This window comes from Phascolarctos cinereus, unplaced genomic scaffold (genome assembly GCF_003287225.1).
Source record: "Phascolarctos cinereus isolate Bilbo 61053 unplaced genomic scaffold, phaCin_HiC Scaffold_2;HRSCAF=192, whole genome shotgun sequence".
Taxonomy (NCBI): Eukaryota; Metazoa; Chordata; class Mammalia; order Diprotodontia; family Phascolarctidae; genus Phascolarctos; species Phascolarctos cinereus.
Window position 1 is genome coordinate 298,192,704 of NW_027555625.1, and position 15,448 is coordinate 298,208,151.

General features: G+C 38.0%; 1 protein-coding gene across 1 annotated transcript in view; it reads right to left on the bottom strand.

The window, feature by feature from the left end:
- PBX3 (PBX homeobox 3) overlaps positions 1-14,317 on the bottom strand; it is a 287,591-nt gene extending 273,274 nt beyond the window's left edge. The window contains 4 exon segments of the mRNA XM_020967606.2: positions 12,691-12,764; positions 13,916-14,028; positions 14,030-14,050; positions 14,052-14,317. Of these exon segments, the coding sequence (XP_020823265.1) occupies positions 12,691-12,764; positions 13,916-14,028; positions 14,030-14,050; positions 14,052-14,117 (274 nt within the window). The 5' untranslated portion in view covers positions 14,118-14,317.
- Between the last annotated feature and the right edge of the window lie 1,131 nt (positions 14,318-15,448).

The following is a 15,448-nucleotide window of genomic DNA, read 5'->3' on the forward strand; positions in this document are numbered from 1 at the left end:
GGGATTTGCCCAATTTACTGTATTCTGCTTTTCTATATTCATGCCATAGCCTTTTTTTCCCCAAAAGTACTATAACAGCTGGCATATATACAGTATTTTAAGGTTTATAAAACATTTGGCCCACAAACACCTCATAACATCAATAATATTAAGTGTAATCCCCATTTTATACATAAGGAAACAGGTTCAGAGGAGGCAAGTGACTAGTCCATGTTCACACAATCCTTATGTGACCCATGATACAAAGCTAGGTCTCTTGACTAAGGCCTATTTCAACTACACCCAGACAAATGTACAAGACAAATGAACAAGATAAACATATTTATTACTAATATTTTCACTTCTAAGATTATCTACATAAAAATAGCTCACATTTGGAATAGGGCTTTTACTGGAGCAAACTTGGCCAATAGTATCATCCCTATTTTACAGATGAGTAAACAAAGGCTCAGTTAGGAGGTGGAATGACTTGCCTAGGATTCCACCCACGTGTTGCATGGGAACCCAAGTATCTTCAGTACAAGGCCAGGGCCCTCTCTACTACACTCCACTGCTTCTCCAAGTCCAGATACATTTGTGGTTAAGCCAAAGTAAACATTCTACAGGAAAACTTTCTCTTCCCTACTTCCTGTATAGAACTTAGCATAATATGTGTTTTAAAATGAAGAAATTTAAGCTTAAACATCAATCTTGACATTTAAAACTGAAAAGGAAAAACTTCCTCAAGTTGGATCTATACTTCTCTGCCATCACAATGACTGACAAAAAAAAAAATCTTTCAAAATTGGTAAATCAATTTCTAACACTTTGTCCATTAAAGAAAAATACAAGCTTTAAACCCCTAAAATTCTCATTAAAAGAAAACATCCACAGAGTTTGTAACTCAGTTACAATATATATTAGACAATGAGACAACACTGAAATACTTTGCAAAATATTAGAGATTTGAAAGTTATATAACAATCACAGCAATTAAATAGGAGTTGTTACAGTAGTGAGTAAAAAAAACTGATTTGTTTAGTGCTAAAAATTATTATTAGGCTTGCATACTGAAAAGAAGAAATATTTCCTTTATTGCACACAAAGCGCAATAAATTTAGGTAAACCAAAATTAGTTTGCGTAATATACTGACATCCTAGAATTTATGTATATAGAGCCCATCATTTAATTTTCAGACATTCAATTCCTATACTTGGTCACAGTCAAAAGGTCAACAACCAAGAAGTCAATAAGCTCCCAAGGATATCATCAATACCACATCACTGCTCTAACAAGTGGTGAGCAAGAAGTAATTCAGAAAAGTGAAACACGCATACCCCACACACAGTTCCAAGAGCTTGTTTGATTTTCTCTTCACTGATTCTAACAAAGGAAAGAAATACGATGTCGAAAACTTGAGAGTTCCCACTGTATTTGAATAACAAGTAAAAATCTAAAAATACCTCCACTGTATGTTATTACCAACTGTATCACTGGATTTTATAGTGACAGGGCTGTGCTATAATTTTTGAGAAAGCCTCAGCATAAAGCACCATAAACCCAACCATTGCTGTAATGTATCACCTTATCTCGCACACAATCATTTCAAACACAACTTTTCATGTTAGTATAATTTGTTCAAAAATGGTAATAAATATATCCTGAAAGCTAGAGGAATCATTGCACAATCTATTGTAACTTGTTCTTGCTGGTGACAGTTAATCCCAGCACCAAGATCCGGTGATACAACATTTTAGTACCACTTAGTTCAATTAAAGATATTCACTACAAACATGCAGGGCTCCTAATCGACATTAAATATGATTCAGTGATAAGGTGACATCTATCTGCAAATAATTATCCCCAAACTAAGACGCGGATTTTTGTCAGTTGGTGGTGCTGGAATTCTCTCTTTCATAATAAATATAAAATCAATTTCCTGCTCCAGTCCTATTCCAACTTGAAAATGATATATTTGACTATGAATTCCAAATACTTGTGTCCTTAGGTTTTTTGGTTGGTTTTTTGTTGTTGTTGTTGTTTTAAGGAAAGGGAAGGGCAGAGACAAGAAAAAAGAAAGGAAAACAACCTCAGGGGACCATTTGAATTATTCTTTTTTCATCTGGAAAATTAACATGGAGTTGCTAGTAATAATGGACCCTAGGAGTGATATACATACAAGCCTCTATTTTTTAACACATTTATAAAAACAATTCATACAAATTCCCCCAATACAATGCAAGTAATAAAGAAGTGATTGAGAAAATATTAGTAAGCTGACCCCCTACCCCATCAACCTCTATTCTAAAAGGCTGTTGCTTCTGGGGAACTCATCACCTCTCCCTTTTTCTCTTTTTCTCTTACTCTCTTCTTCTCTCTATCTCCTCCTCTTTCACCAAAAGCAATTTCAAATGCTTTTTGTTCCCATTTCAATCAAAAATAGCTTCATATGTTTTAAATGAAATTTTGCAAGTAATGAGCTCCTAATGAAGATTCATTGATTTAACTAGTTCGGGGAGTACTGGGAAGGGAACAAGAATTAAAAATAGCCAAGGATTTCATTTAGAAAAGCAGCTAATGTGTAGGTACACTAAGTACTCGTCACTGAAAATGTAATCAGGAGTTCTGTCTCTGGAGAAAACCTGATTCTCCTCTCTGTATGCATATTCCGAACTCCCATTAACATTAATGGGAGCTACACATGCATACTGAGGAGAAACTAGCCTCCTTAGTGCGCATGCATAGCAGCTGTGATAGTTTGAGAATCCATATGGCTCTGAAAAGGAGTTATGGTTTATTGGGTTTACATTCACAGATACAGTGGTGGAATTCAGATGCCAAAACCAACCAACCATATCCAAAATACTCTGTTATGTAACCAAACTCAGAGGGGTAGACATACCAATTCTACCAATAACAGCTTAGTTACTTCAAGAAATACACACCCTCCTCAACTCTACCCGTTGAAATTCTTCTCTTCCTTCAAAGCCCAGCTCAGATGCCAACTCCTCCATGAAGCAAAGATAACTTGCCTAGGAGAAGTGTCATAAAAGACATGTATGTCTAGAAAAATAAGTGGGCCAGTCATGTAGTGAGAATGAGAAACAGATGCAGAGCCCCAGTAGTAAATTAGTATACACAAGAAATTCAAAGAAGCAAGCCTCTGTCCCCTTTCCTAACATCATCTATGAAGGATTGATGGAAAACAGAGAAAAGGATTATAGATGAAGGAAAGGTGTGGAGCTGTCAACAATGAAGGAAAGATTCATGGATCCAAAATATATAAGAAAAATTCATTTCCATTTTTTAATAACACAAAGAAAATAATGCAACCATCATTATGAAAAGAAATGCAAAGTCTTGACTCAAACTAAAAGAAATTCAGAATTAAGTATGAAAACTCACCTTTGGCTCATCCCATTACAATCAAGTACAAGGGAGAAAATTGTGACTTTATACGCAACTCATTTATCTAGAGTGTTAAGATTTATAAACTGTATTCCTAACAGCAATATTGTGAGGTAGGTAATGAAAATTTTTTGAATTAGAAAACCAAAGTTTGGAAAGGCTTCCTAGAATCTAGTCAAAGCCCAGGTTCAAGACCAGCTCTTTCCATTACACTTCTACCATCTCTTTAGATGTAGCATACATATACACATACATGTAACATATACTAATAAATACGTTCATTCAACAGGTTGAGTCAAGGTGAGAGGTTAAGCCTTAATTAAGAATCTTCTTGTTTTATGGATTAAAAGTCAGAATCTTAATGCTAATTTAATGTCACTCCATGTAGTTAAATAAAATCTATAGCTAGTATAATAACTCTTTCAAAATGGGTCAAATACGCTTATGACTTCCATCAGAATAATAGTTTCCCATAATTAAATAGGAATATTAGTTTATCAGATGAACATTCATCCATATTCCAACCAAGCATATGCTTTAAAAGTGAATGGTAATACAGAAACCCAGTAGGAAAAAACAAACAAACACAGGACTTGTAGTCCAAAGACAAGAGTCAAGCCCAGGTAGACCATGTACTAGCTACTTAAAACAAGTCTATTCCCCTTTCCTGCGTCTTACTTTATGTACAATAAAAGCGTTGACTAGATTATCTCTAAGACTTCAGTCTACCTCTAACATCCTATGATTCTCTGAACTCTAAAACAGAAATGAAATTATTTCCAACTTTTTTTGGGGGGTCCAGACTTTTGATTATATCCATATGAGGTATTTCCAGGAGGAAGCCCCCTCCTCCATCAGTTCAGACTGCCAATTTGAGATCATCAACAGTCGGTAAGTTATAGTCTTAGAAAAATGCCTGGGGCACTGAGAGGTTAAGCATCTAGTAAATAGTCATACACCTAGTATGTGTCAAAGATAAGACTTTATTAACTCAGGCCTTCCTAATTCCAAGGCCAACCTCTACCAACTCTCCATGCTACCAACATTGGATGACACAAAATTTCCATTACTTTGCTTAGTATACAGAAACAATGAAATTTTCATGTTCAATAGCTCCCATTAGATCAATTAATATACAGACAAAGCCTTTAACATTAAGTTTAAATAATGGGGGGGGGGACTGGAGGGAGGGAGAGAGAAGAACCACCAATGTTCTAGAAGTTTCTCTAGACCTTTCAATCAATTTTATTTATATGCAAAACCAAGAGAAACTCAGAAAAAACAAAGCTCCTCCTGATGCTAAAGCTCTCAATTTACTGACAGGCAAATGGCTTCATGCTGCCACTTAATCTCATTTCTTGCATAATGCCCTCTAATTAGCATATCAAAGTGAATTAATACTTCTAGGGCATTAGCAATGGGGAAATCTGCTCCAGGCTCACAATAGCAGTTAAGAGAGAGCCAAGAAATCCTCAAAAACACCACAAACCACTTTGCATTGCAAAACTGTTCAATTTATTTATCCTCTCTCTCTAAACACTTTTACCGCACACTGTTTTACTACTGTTCACCAAACAAAATGATAATTGCCAAAGTTACCAGCATCTGTAATGCCTGTTTGGAATCTTAATTTAGATGATGTTGAAGATCATTTCTATATGCATCCCTTTGTTCTGTTACAAACATTAATACAGAGACAGTGGAACTGTTGGTGCTTTCAATTAATTCACTTAAATCATGATAAAATTTTATGACATTTTTAAAAAATTTATTTAAATAATAATAATGCAAAAAGCCACCTGCTGGACACTGAAGATTAAGAAAACAATGACTCTGAGAACTGGTGCATCACCTCAAAAAAAATTTATTTTAATCACTAACAAAGATTCTCCCAGATGATGTTAGTATCTTATAGAATCTGGGCTATTAAATGATGCAACTGTATTATCAATTTCTTATTGATTGTACATTTTAAAAATCTGAGTGTTCTTTTAAAAGCTTATGTTTGTTAAACCTTTAAAACACAAAAGTCTAAAGAGACAAAGTGCTGCTTCCAATTTTATCCCTCGGCTATAAAGATAACAGTTTACTAATTCTTTTTTCCTTAAGAAATTAGGCATCAAAAAAGAAAAGAAAAGAAGCATCAATGACTATCCATTTCTAATCCTCAATCATAATGCTCTATTATTAACAAAGAATGAAGAGATACTATATAAAATCTAATTTAAATACTTTTATCACATTACTCTTAGAAAACCTTGCTTAATGTTAAAACAAGGTAAACAGACAAAATTTATAAATACATGATTATTTTAACAAACATGAAAATCAGGGAGTAATGGTTGCTACTGAACAGCCATCATCAGAATCAAGTTTCCAAAATAAAGGATATAATCCTTCTGACATGGCTTCCTCCTTAAAGAAATGATTGTTTTGTACTTTTTTTTTCCAGTAGACCAGGTATTGCTTTTAAATTGCCTCTCTAAATAAAGGGGACAGTTGGATGTAAATGTGGTCTAGTCAGTAGAAAGAGCTGTGGCCTTGGGAATCAAAAGACGGGGAACTAAGTATATGTTTTTTCATCTATAAGATGGGGCTAATAATACATGTTGTACTGATTTCAAAGCTTATGAAGAAAGCATTATAATCCTTTAAGTATAGAGAAATAAGAGTTATCATTTTACTTAAAGACTATAAAGATAAGACTATCAACCAGAACTAATAGCCACCACTTTTGTTTGGTAGGTAAACCACTATAACTTTATAAAAGCTGTGCTAGCAAGATTTGACAAACTTTCAATATTTTAAACTAAATACTGATTTAAATGATTTATGCTGTTCATACTCTAAACACTTACATGCCCTGTAGAGTAAAAATAAAGTGTCACAAAAAGGGTGACCTCTTATCTCAATCCCCACATTCATCTTGATAAAGTAGGTAAAACCAGACAGCTAAGAAAACAAATAAGATATTCTTCTCAAAAGGAGAATTCTGAGACTATAAACATCTATTAGTATTATCTAAATATATTTCAATTAGTAATATTAAAAGAGAATAAAGAACCCCAAATTCTATAGAATAGAATAGTATTAGAATAGACTAGTATCTGCCAGTATATATGTTAATTATTTATCTTGAATACACACAAATATGGTTGCCTATATAAAAATACACAACATAACTAAAGTAATAAAGACAAATTTTCCCCAAGTATAGCTTGGCTTACGGAAACCAGTCTTGTCACTTAATAGCCAAACTGTCCATAAGATGTTTTAGCCCTAGCTAATGCCATTATAATGAAACACACAAATACAGAGAAAATACCTGAATGTCAAATTGAGATATACATAAGCTTTTGAAAAATCTGAACATTTCAATTCTACATTAAGTAATTGACTAAGATACCAAAGAATACATTTCCATCATGAAAAAATACAGAAATGAAAAACCTATTGTGTGAACAATGAAAAAATATATGTACACATATATGTCTATATGTGTGTGTATCTGTATCTATAGACATAGATAGATACACACACACACACACACACACACACACACACACACACATATATTCAAAGTTTTTAAAAGCAGCAGATAAGAATAAGGCATATCCTAGCTTGGATCACCATTCACTCTTATGAGGGAAAAAAAGATGTTATCACCATATAATATGATTGATAAAGTTCCAAAATAATAAAAACATTCCCCCAAAATACACAAATTTATTTCTAATTCCATAATAAAACAAATCCCACTAAAAATATAGGCAAAAAAATTTTTGCCTGTATATATATATATATGTGTGTATGTGTGTGTGTGTATATGTGTGTGTAAACACATATATGTATATATATGTGTATATATATATATATGTATATATATATATATATATATATACACACATACACACATAGTTAGCACTGATAAGAAAGCCCACTATTATTTTTTTTTTATGCAGAGTTGGGAGAGACAAAATGTTGGAAGCACAAATTCATGTATTCAGGATGATACGTATTTCTTACTTAATAAAAACATGAAGCTCTAGAAGAGATGAAGTATTGAAGCAAAACTCAAGCTCTCTGAAAGAATACTACGTATAATTTCCTTCAGCAGGATAAAACGCATCTGGAGAAGGAAGTTAGAAAACTGGTCCACCATGGTTTGTTGCCCCACCCCCACCCCCACCCTCACCCCAACCTATTCTCCAAAATCTCAAACACGCAAGAGAAACATTAGGGGAAAAAGGTTGAAAAAAAACAAAATTCTGAAACTACTCTTTAAAAAAGCAATACATTTATAGAAAATTGAAGCAATTAATTTTTGATATTTAAGATGATTGAATGGCTTTATATTTCTATTGTTGCTTAATCAGTAGTAGGTTTTACAACTTCAGAGGGCTTAAAAAATGAAAACACTTAAACTGGTTAAGGTACTAGAACAATAATGTGTGAAACAAAATAGATGTGTTGTATGAACTTTGACTACACATGATAAATATATTCAAGTATATTAAAAAACATTCAGAATGGCAATATGTGTAATACGTATTAATATCTAACACAATATATACCCATTTTCATTTTGCTAGAGTGTTCATTTAGTGTAAAATTGAGCCTAATACAGTAAAATTAAAGGCATGCCATGACATTGTATAAATATGATAAAATATAATATAGTTATTCTATTTATTGCTGGACAGGAGTAGAGAGTCTAGATTAAGCATTTCGAAGAATGGCAATTCAAACAGAAAACGGATACTCAAATGAGTTTCTAAACCTTTCTGGGTAGAATTGAGTAGGGAGCAGTGTAGTGGATTGAGAGCACTACCTAGCCCTTTAATCATAATGGTGACACTGTGTGGCTAGTTACATTTGTAACAATAAAAATAAAAGGTTTCCTTTCACATACTAGACAATATCTCTCCTCCACCTCCTCCCTCCCCCAAAAGATTTCATTTTGTAAGCTGCATTCTTTATCTATTTTTCTTATCTAAAATTTTCCCTTATTCTTTGCAGGGAGGGTGCCCTTAAAGGTATAACATTTTTAATGATTATTTTCTCCCTCTCTTTAGGCATAAAAAATACTTCAACCAGCCCAACCAGCCAAGCAGGCCTTTCTCTTCCCCTGCGGACACCTCCTGCAGTCGAGAAGTTCATTAAGTTTTATGATCTTCCCAAGTCAGTCCTGCTTATAAGCCTCACAAAGGCTACAAATCTGGCAGACCATCATGTATGCCATTAGACATTACTAGTAAATGAATGCTATTTAGGGTTTGTGGTGGCAATAAATCAAGATTTGGTTGGCAGCTATCAACATTGAGTATTTTAACCTAGTGTTTAAAAAGGGAAAGGTTATGTGGGTCTTTTAAAGATATATGTGCATAGATGTACATATGTATATTATACAAATATAGCAGCTTTTAAAAATCCATACCTTTCTGATTACATAAACAGAGCTCTCTTCTACAGCAGCAACTCAGTCTTAAACAAAAATATTCTTCATATGAAAATACACGAAAAAGTAATTTTCTTTTCCAAAAAATTTTGCAAGAGCACCAAATCATGTAGCAAATCAACTGTAACTTAGGGCTTTTTCAATGATGTCAAGCTTCTGAGGACAGAGGGTTTTTACCAAGAAAAGCATGTCAACATTTGAAATCATTAGGTGTCCAAGAATGATACAAGAGCACATAACAAATACGAACATTAATATAAATGCAACCTTAAGATTGAAGGACTATTTAACAAGAAGTATGCAGTAAAAATCAGTAAAAGATAAGCTTAAAAAATTCTTATTCAGGTTTTGCTAATTTTTTGAAAATTTTTCTAGATTTTAAGTGTTCACTTTTAGAAATATACAAATGTCACAAGTGAAAATTAATTACTGGATATGAAAAAAGACTTCAAACCTAAAAATAATAGCACGAAACATTTTTAAAATAGACAACAATGTAAGAAAATACAAAATTAGAAAAGTAAGACTTTTAAGAGAAAGTCTATTCCCCAAGCTCCAAACAAGAAAATAAAAGTATACAATCAAGGTTAATAACCTAAAGAGAAAAATAGTCTTTCATATTTGGGAAGAACCTAGGAAATACATATATTTTTTTCAAGCTTAATCTTTTATTTATATCAGGAACTAACACAGTGTTCAGTCTGATGAGAGCACTACAGATCTACTGACAGACCCCAAAATAAATACAACTAAAAATAAAATTAATCTATCAAAGTTACTTATTTAAGAAGAAGAACAATTGAAATGGAATGATACACTGACATATTCCCCCTCCCCTCCAACCACCACTACTCCTCCATTATGGAGAATAGAGCCATCAAAAGTACCCCAGGTTTCCATTAAAAATGACAAGCTAAACTCTTCTTTTGATGCTAAAGAATTAAGCACTGGCCATAACAGTTTTAAAGTTCAATAAAATGATTGGGGGGAAATATGTTCTTAGAAATAAGCTTCATCTAAAACAGGGGGTATTAAGCTTTTTTTGTGTGTGTCATGGACCTCTTTGGCAGTCTGATGAAGCCTATGGACTCCTCAGAATAATGTTTTTAAATGTATAAAACAAAATGCATGGGATTACAAAGGAAACTAGCTATATCGAAATATATAAATCTTTTTTTTCTAATCCGTGGACCCCAGGTTAAGAACACCGATTTAAATATACCTCCAAAATATTAATCATTCAAATTCAAAGTGTTTTGGAAACATCAGACCATCCATACTGATTCTCATGGAAACAGATCAGAGGAGGGGAGGAAAGATAGAATCTGATGTCATGTTTTCTTTGCTTTGGTAGCTCTAATGTCTATACAGCTGTTTCATTTCAAATGGAAGATCCCTGAGTATGTCTTCTTCTAGGACTAGTTTTGGAGGGAGAAGTGGAAGTCATAGAAAGGAGGGGGGCTCCTCCCCCATACCCACCCAAGAGAAAGAGATTCACCCCCATCAATCACTCAGTGCTTTAATCCTGTCCTTCTCAAGCTGCTGGGGCTGGCAGGCTCATGCCTTTGCCCAGACACCGCCTTTACTCTTTGTTGGCTTTTAGCTATTTTACAAAAGAGATAACTTGCAAAGTTGGCTGCACTAGCCGAAGCATAAAAGCGAATCTCAACTTACAAGTTATCACTGAAATCCCTAGAAACATTTTCAAACCATAAAGATCTTTTTCCTTGTCAGTTAGCCTCTTGCTTTTTAAATAGCAATACAACTACCCAGTATTCTCTGCCAGTAATCTCTGTCTCTGAAAAGACTTGTTTCTTCTTAACTCACCTCTGACATGCTGTTGAGTATACTATTTTCTTTTCAAAATGGTATAACTAAGCCCTGTGCAAATAAGCAACCTGAGGACTTCTGTGTTCCTGACTGAACTGTGCCTGCTGTACGTCTAAATAAGGCAGGCAGTTTCTTGGGTTGATTCTGAACCTGGTTTGGCAAAAACTTACAAAGACGCAAAGAAACAAATACAAGTCAAAGAGGAGAGATTCTTAACTGTGATTAAGGTATATGGGGGGGGGAAGGAATATCATTCCCCTTATCCCACATAATATAATGCAATAGAAAGCAGAATCAATCTTAATATTCACAACATAGTCAATACCCAAGTGCTTAGCTGTCAGCAGAAACTGAAGTGGAGTCCTGATAGCACAAAAAACCTTGGACATTAAGCAACATGATTTACTGAGAACTATGCACTTTTAGGTTTCTAAGCTAAGATTCTTCATGATTTAATGTTTGATGTCTCATTTTATAGTCAGATAAAAAATTTTGTCTGTAATTTAAGCAGGCCACGATTTCCAAAGGTAACTAAAAATTGACACGCAAAATAAAGTTAGCAATCTCAAATCCCACAGTTCTTAAAATAAAGTATGTGTGTATGTGCATATACATTTACAGATACATATATACATACATATGTATATATTTCATATATACATATATATATTTTAGGATGGCTTCCTCAATATTAAGAACCAACATTCTCTCTCTCTGTCTCTCAAAAAAACATGAAAAGGTACCATTTAGGCAATTAATATTTCTTTATGATATTTATTTTTTTAAAGAAAGCAAATAAACTCCAACTTTTTTGGAAATACTTTGTCTAGATAAAATCATCATATAAATAAGAGCAATAAGTCTACTAATCTAAAATATATGCAGTGTGTGAATATTTTTACATTCAAGTCTACCATAAGTACATGTAACCTTTTAGTTTCACATTTCTTGCATATATTGGGTTTTTTTAACTTTTCTTCTTTGCTTCAACTTCTAAAAAATGAAATTCCATTTACAACATACATTCAATACACTAAAATACGCCTCATAAAATGTTCAAACTTGGTTAACACCATCCTGGTTCTATACCATGTAAAAGACAGACTGTGCCAGCCATACTAAAAGTTACCCAAATTTAACCAGCTTCAGACTTGAACCCATATAACTATTTCAAGACTAAGAAACTGTTTAATTCCAAATGGACAAAAAAAATTAAATTAATATTATTTACAAGTCTTGTTCAATATGCTTTTGTATATAATTCCTTTCTTCCTGAAAATTGTTTCTCTTTAATATGGTCCAGAGCCTTGAAATATTCCCTTGAAAACTTTAATCAGTTTTTAGCCCTCCACTTGGCCTTTCTTACCTATTTCATAAGATACATTAAGCTTATTACATTTTAACTCTTCTCATGTATGCATAGAAATTATACATTTAACATAAATATAAGGTATAAGAAGTCTAAAAATACATGTTTACTCTTCCATACTTGGTTACAAGTATTTTTCTCACTCAGCAGCCTAATTTAAACATGCTACTGAGACATGTTCAGTTGCATACATCCTTCTATTGGAAGAGCTGATGCTTAAGGTTGTCTAAGTAAAACAGAAAGTTGCTGGCGATGCTTCCTCTCAGGGACTCTTGCAATTGGCATCCACTCTCACATTGCTCCTTGAAAAAACTGACATACAAACAAGGAAAAGGGAAAGACGGAGAGTGGCTGCTCCCTGATTGCAGCCAGAGGGGACTGGCTCCTGAGAAGGATGACACATGAGCTTTTCCATCTACATTTCATTTTACATCGGGAGTATGAATTGTAAAATTGACTCCAGATTTATTGCAGCTTTCTCCAGTACCCCCTCCAACCTATCTTCCCCCCCTTCAAGATCAGGAGGTGGAAAAAGAGAAAATGATCAAAGATGGCGGTACCCAAAGTAGCAGCTCCTAGATTGGCAGAGTCAAATGAGTAGTTACAATGCCACATTGAGACCACTGTTAACACTGGAATTCTTACCTGTTTTCTCTTTTATTTCACACAGGACACTGAAGAGAGCAGGTTTCATTCTATGACAATTCAATGCATGTTTTCTGGGGGAAAAAAACAACCCAAACAAAGGTATTAGCATCACCTATTTGAATAACATGGCGATTTCTTCAAGTGAGTACTTAAAGATTTCATTTCAAATCTGTGTCTTCCAATGTCCATAGAAGCTAACACAAACCAGAGTATATTTCTAAAGGTAGCTTTTACCTTTAGAGGAAGCCCCCATACATAAGTGTGATTATATCATGTGCTGGGGTAGAGAAGATCTAGAAATGTGAGGAAGCTTAATCAGGGAGCACCAAGAACAAATAGGGAGGGGGGAAGAATATGTGTAAGTTATCATTTATTCTCTAAGTGAAGAACAGAAGACAGTAGCATTTTTAAATGAGTTAAAGTTTCATAGGTCTGTTCAAAGACTGTTACTTTTCCCATCTGTTTTGTTTTCACGTCATATTGGCCCTGGTTAAAATTCTCTACTAACCTGTGTGGGATACAAGCCCTAACTTTCTCTTCTGGTAACAAGTAACAGATTTATTACTTGGGGGATGGGTGAGGTGGCCTTCAGAATCTTGAGCCTTTATTTCATATTTACTGTGATTTAAACATTTACTGTTGCAAGTGGGAAAAAGCAACAATGTCTTGTCACTTTCATCAGGCAACTACCCAACACAAGGACTTGATGGAGTAAAGAAAGTTATACTTCCTCAAGTGGAAATCACAGGCTCTCTCAACAGACACTTATTGGTCAATTTTGTCATTTTAAATCACTGTGACGAGATCACAACGGGGTTGCCGACAGATAAAAGGAAAAAACGGCAAAAGTCACCATCTATCCGGTTTCCTGCCTTTAAAAAAAAAATCTGAAAAAAGCCCTGTGTGAAGTGTGGTTTAAAATTCCCAAGAGCAACTTTTTTTTCTCTTTTGCCTCCAAAGGGGTGGTGTGGAAATTTGTGCCCCCCGAAAAAGGATAAAATGTTTATTTATAGAACAAAGTTCATTTGTAAAAGAAGCTAATAAGACAGTTTAGAGCCAATAAGAAGAAAGGAAAGAAAAGAATATACAAAAACAAAAAAGCAAAACAAAAAACAAAAAAAACACACAACAACAAGCCACGGGAAGAAGACAGGGTGGAGGGAGCCACGCGCGCACACACACAAACAGACACACAAAAGATGTTCAATGAGACGAAACCAACTTTGCTTGTGCCTCGTCCAGGCTCTGGTCGGTGATGGTCATGATCTGGTGGAGGATGTCGCCGATGTCCTGCTTCCTGCCATCGCCGTCCGCCCCTTCGTGACCGTGGGGGGGGAGGCGGCAGGGCCATGCCCCCCCTGCACCGAGTGGCCGGCCAGGTTCACCCCGGCCAGAGTCTGCAACATCCTGGATTGATCGTCCATCCCGCCGCGCGCGGGCGGGAGCGGGAGGAGGCGGAGGCGGCGGCGGCGGCGGCTGCTGAGGAGAAGGTGGAAGAGGAGGAGGAGGGAGAGTGCGAAGGAGGAGGAGGGAGAGGAGGAGGAGGAAGAAGAAGAGAGAAGGAGGGGGAGGAAAAGAAGAGGGGGCGGCGCGCTCCCCGCCCGCGGCGGCCGGGAGGGGGGGCAGGGAAGGAGGGAGGGCCCGCGGCGGCGGCGGCGGCGGAGCCGGGCCCGGGGGAGGGCGGGGGGCCCGGCTGCTAACCCGGCCTCGCGAGCCGAAGCCGAAGCCGCGGCGGGGGCGCGGGAAAGCCCGCGGAGGAGGAGGAGGAGGCGGCGGCGGCAGCCGAGGCTGAGAGATCCGGGGCTCCGCGGCTGGAGCGGCGGTGACTGAGGTGGCGGCTGTGGTGACGGTGGCGGCGGCTGCTCCTCCCGCTCCCGGCGCTGCCGCCGCCGCCGCAGCAGCCGCCGCCGCTGCTCCCGCGCCCCGTCCTCACAGCGCCCCTCGCCCGCGGCCGCCGGGCGGCTGGTCCTCCCGCAACTTGCCCCAGAGCCTCCGCCGAGTTGCCGGGACGCTCCCGCCTCCTCCCCTTCCTCACTCTCCGCTCGCTCCCCTCCCTCCTTCCCTCCGCCCCCCTCTCAGTCTCCGCCGCCGCCGCTGCCGCCGCCGGGCCGGAGCCGGATCGGGACGCGAGCCCCCCGTGGGGGGGAAAGGAGAGGAGAAGGGGAAGGAAATCGGCGGGAGGAGGAGGGGGGAGGAAGGACAGATGCACACGGGGTGGAGATGAGGGGGGAGGCGCGGAGAAGGGTGAGAAAGTTTGGGAGCCGGGGCAGGGAGCCGGGTGGACGGCCCGGCCAGCTGCTGGGGGCAGCGGGCGCCCCGCAGATTTATGAAGCAGGACCCGCCGCCGCCCAAGCCGCGCACCCACCCACCCAGGCAGGCGGGCGGGCAGGCAGGCAGCCGCCAGCGGACGGGGCTCGATGGCCGCTCTGGTGAGGGATTGACAGGCTGCCAGTGCCACTCACTCACTCACTCCCTCACTCGCTGCGGGCCCCCAGCGCGGAGGGGAGGGGACAGAGGGCGGAGCAGCCCTGCCTTGGCCACACCCCCAGGGAGGAGGAGCCCGGGGCTCATTGGACCTCTTGCCTGCCCGCGCCTCGCCTCGGCCCCGCCCCCCGCCCGGCCTCCGCACCTCGCCGCCAGGCGCGCGCCCCAAACTCTTCTTTCGGCTGGCGGGCGCGCGCGCAGATTTCCGAAGTCCAAGTCAACTGTCTAGGGCTGATTGTTCGTGGGTGGCGCACTTTTCAATGGGGAGCGT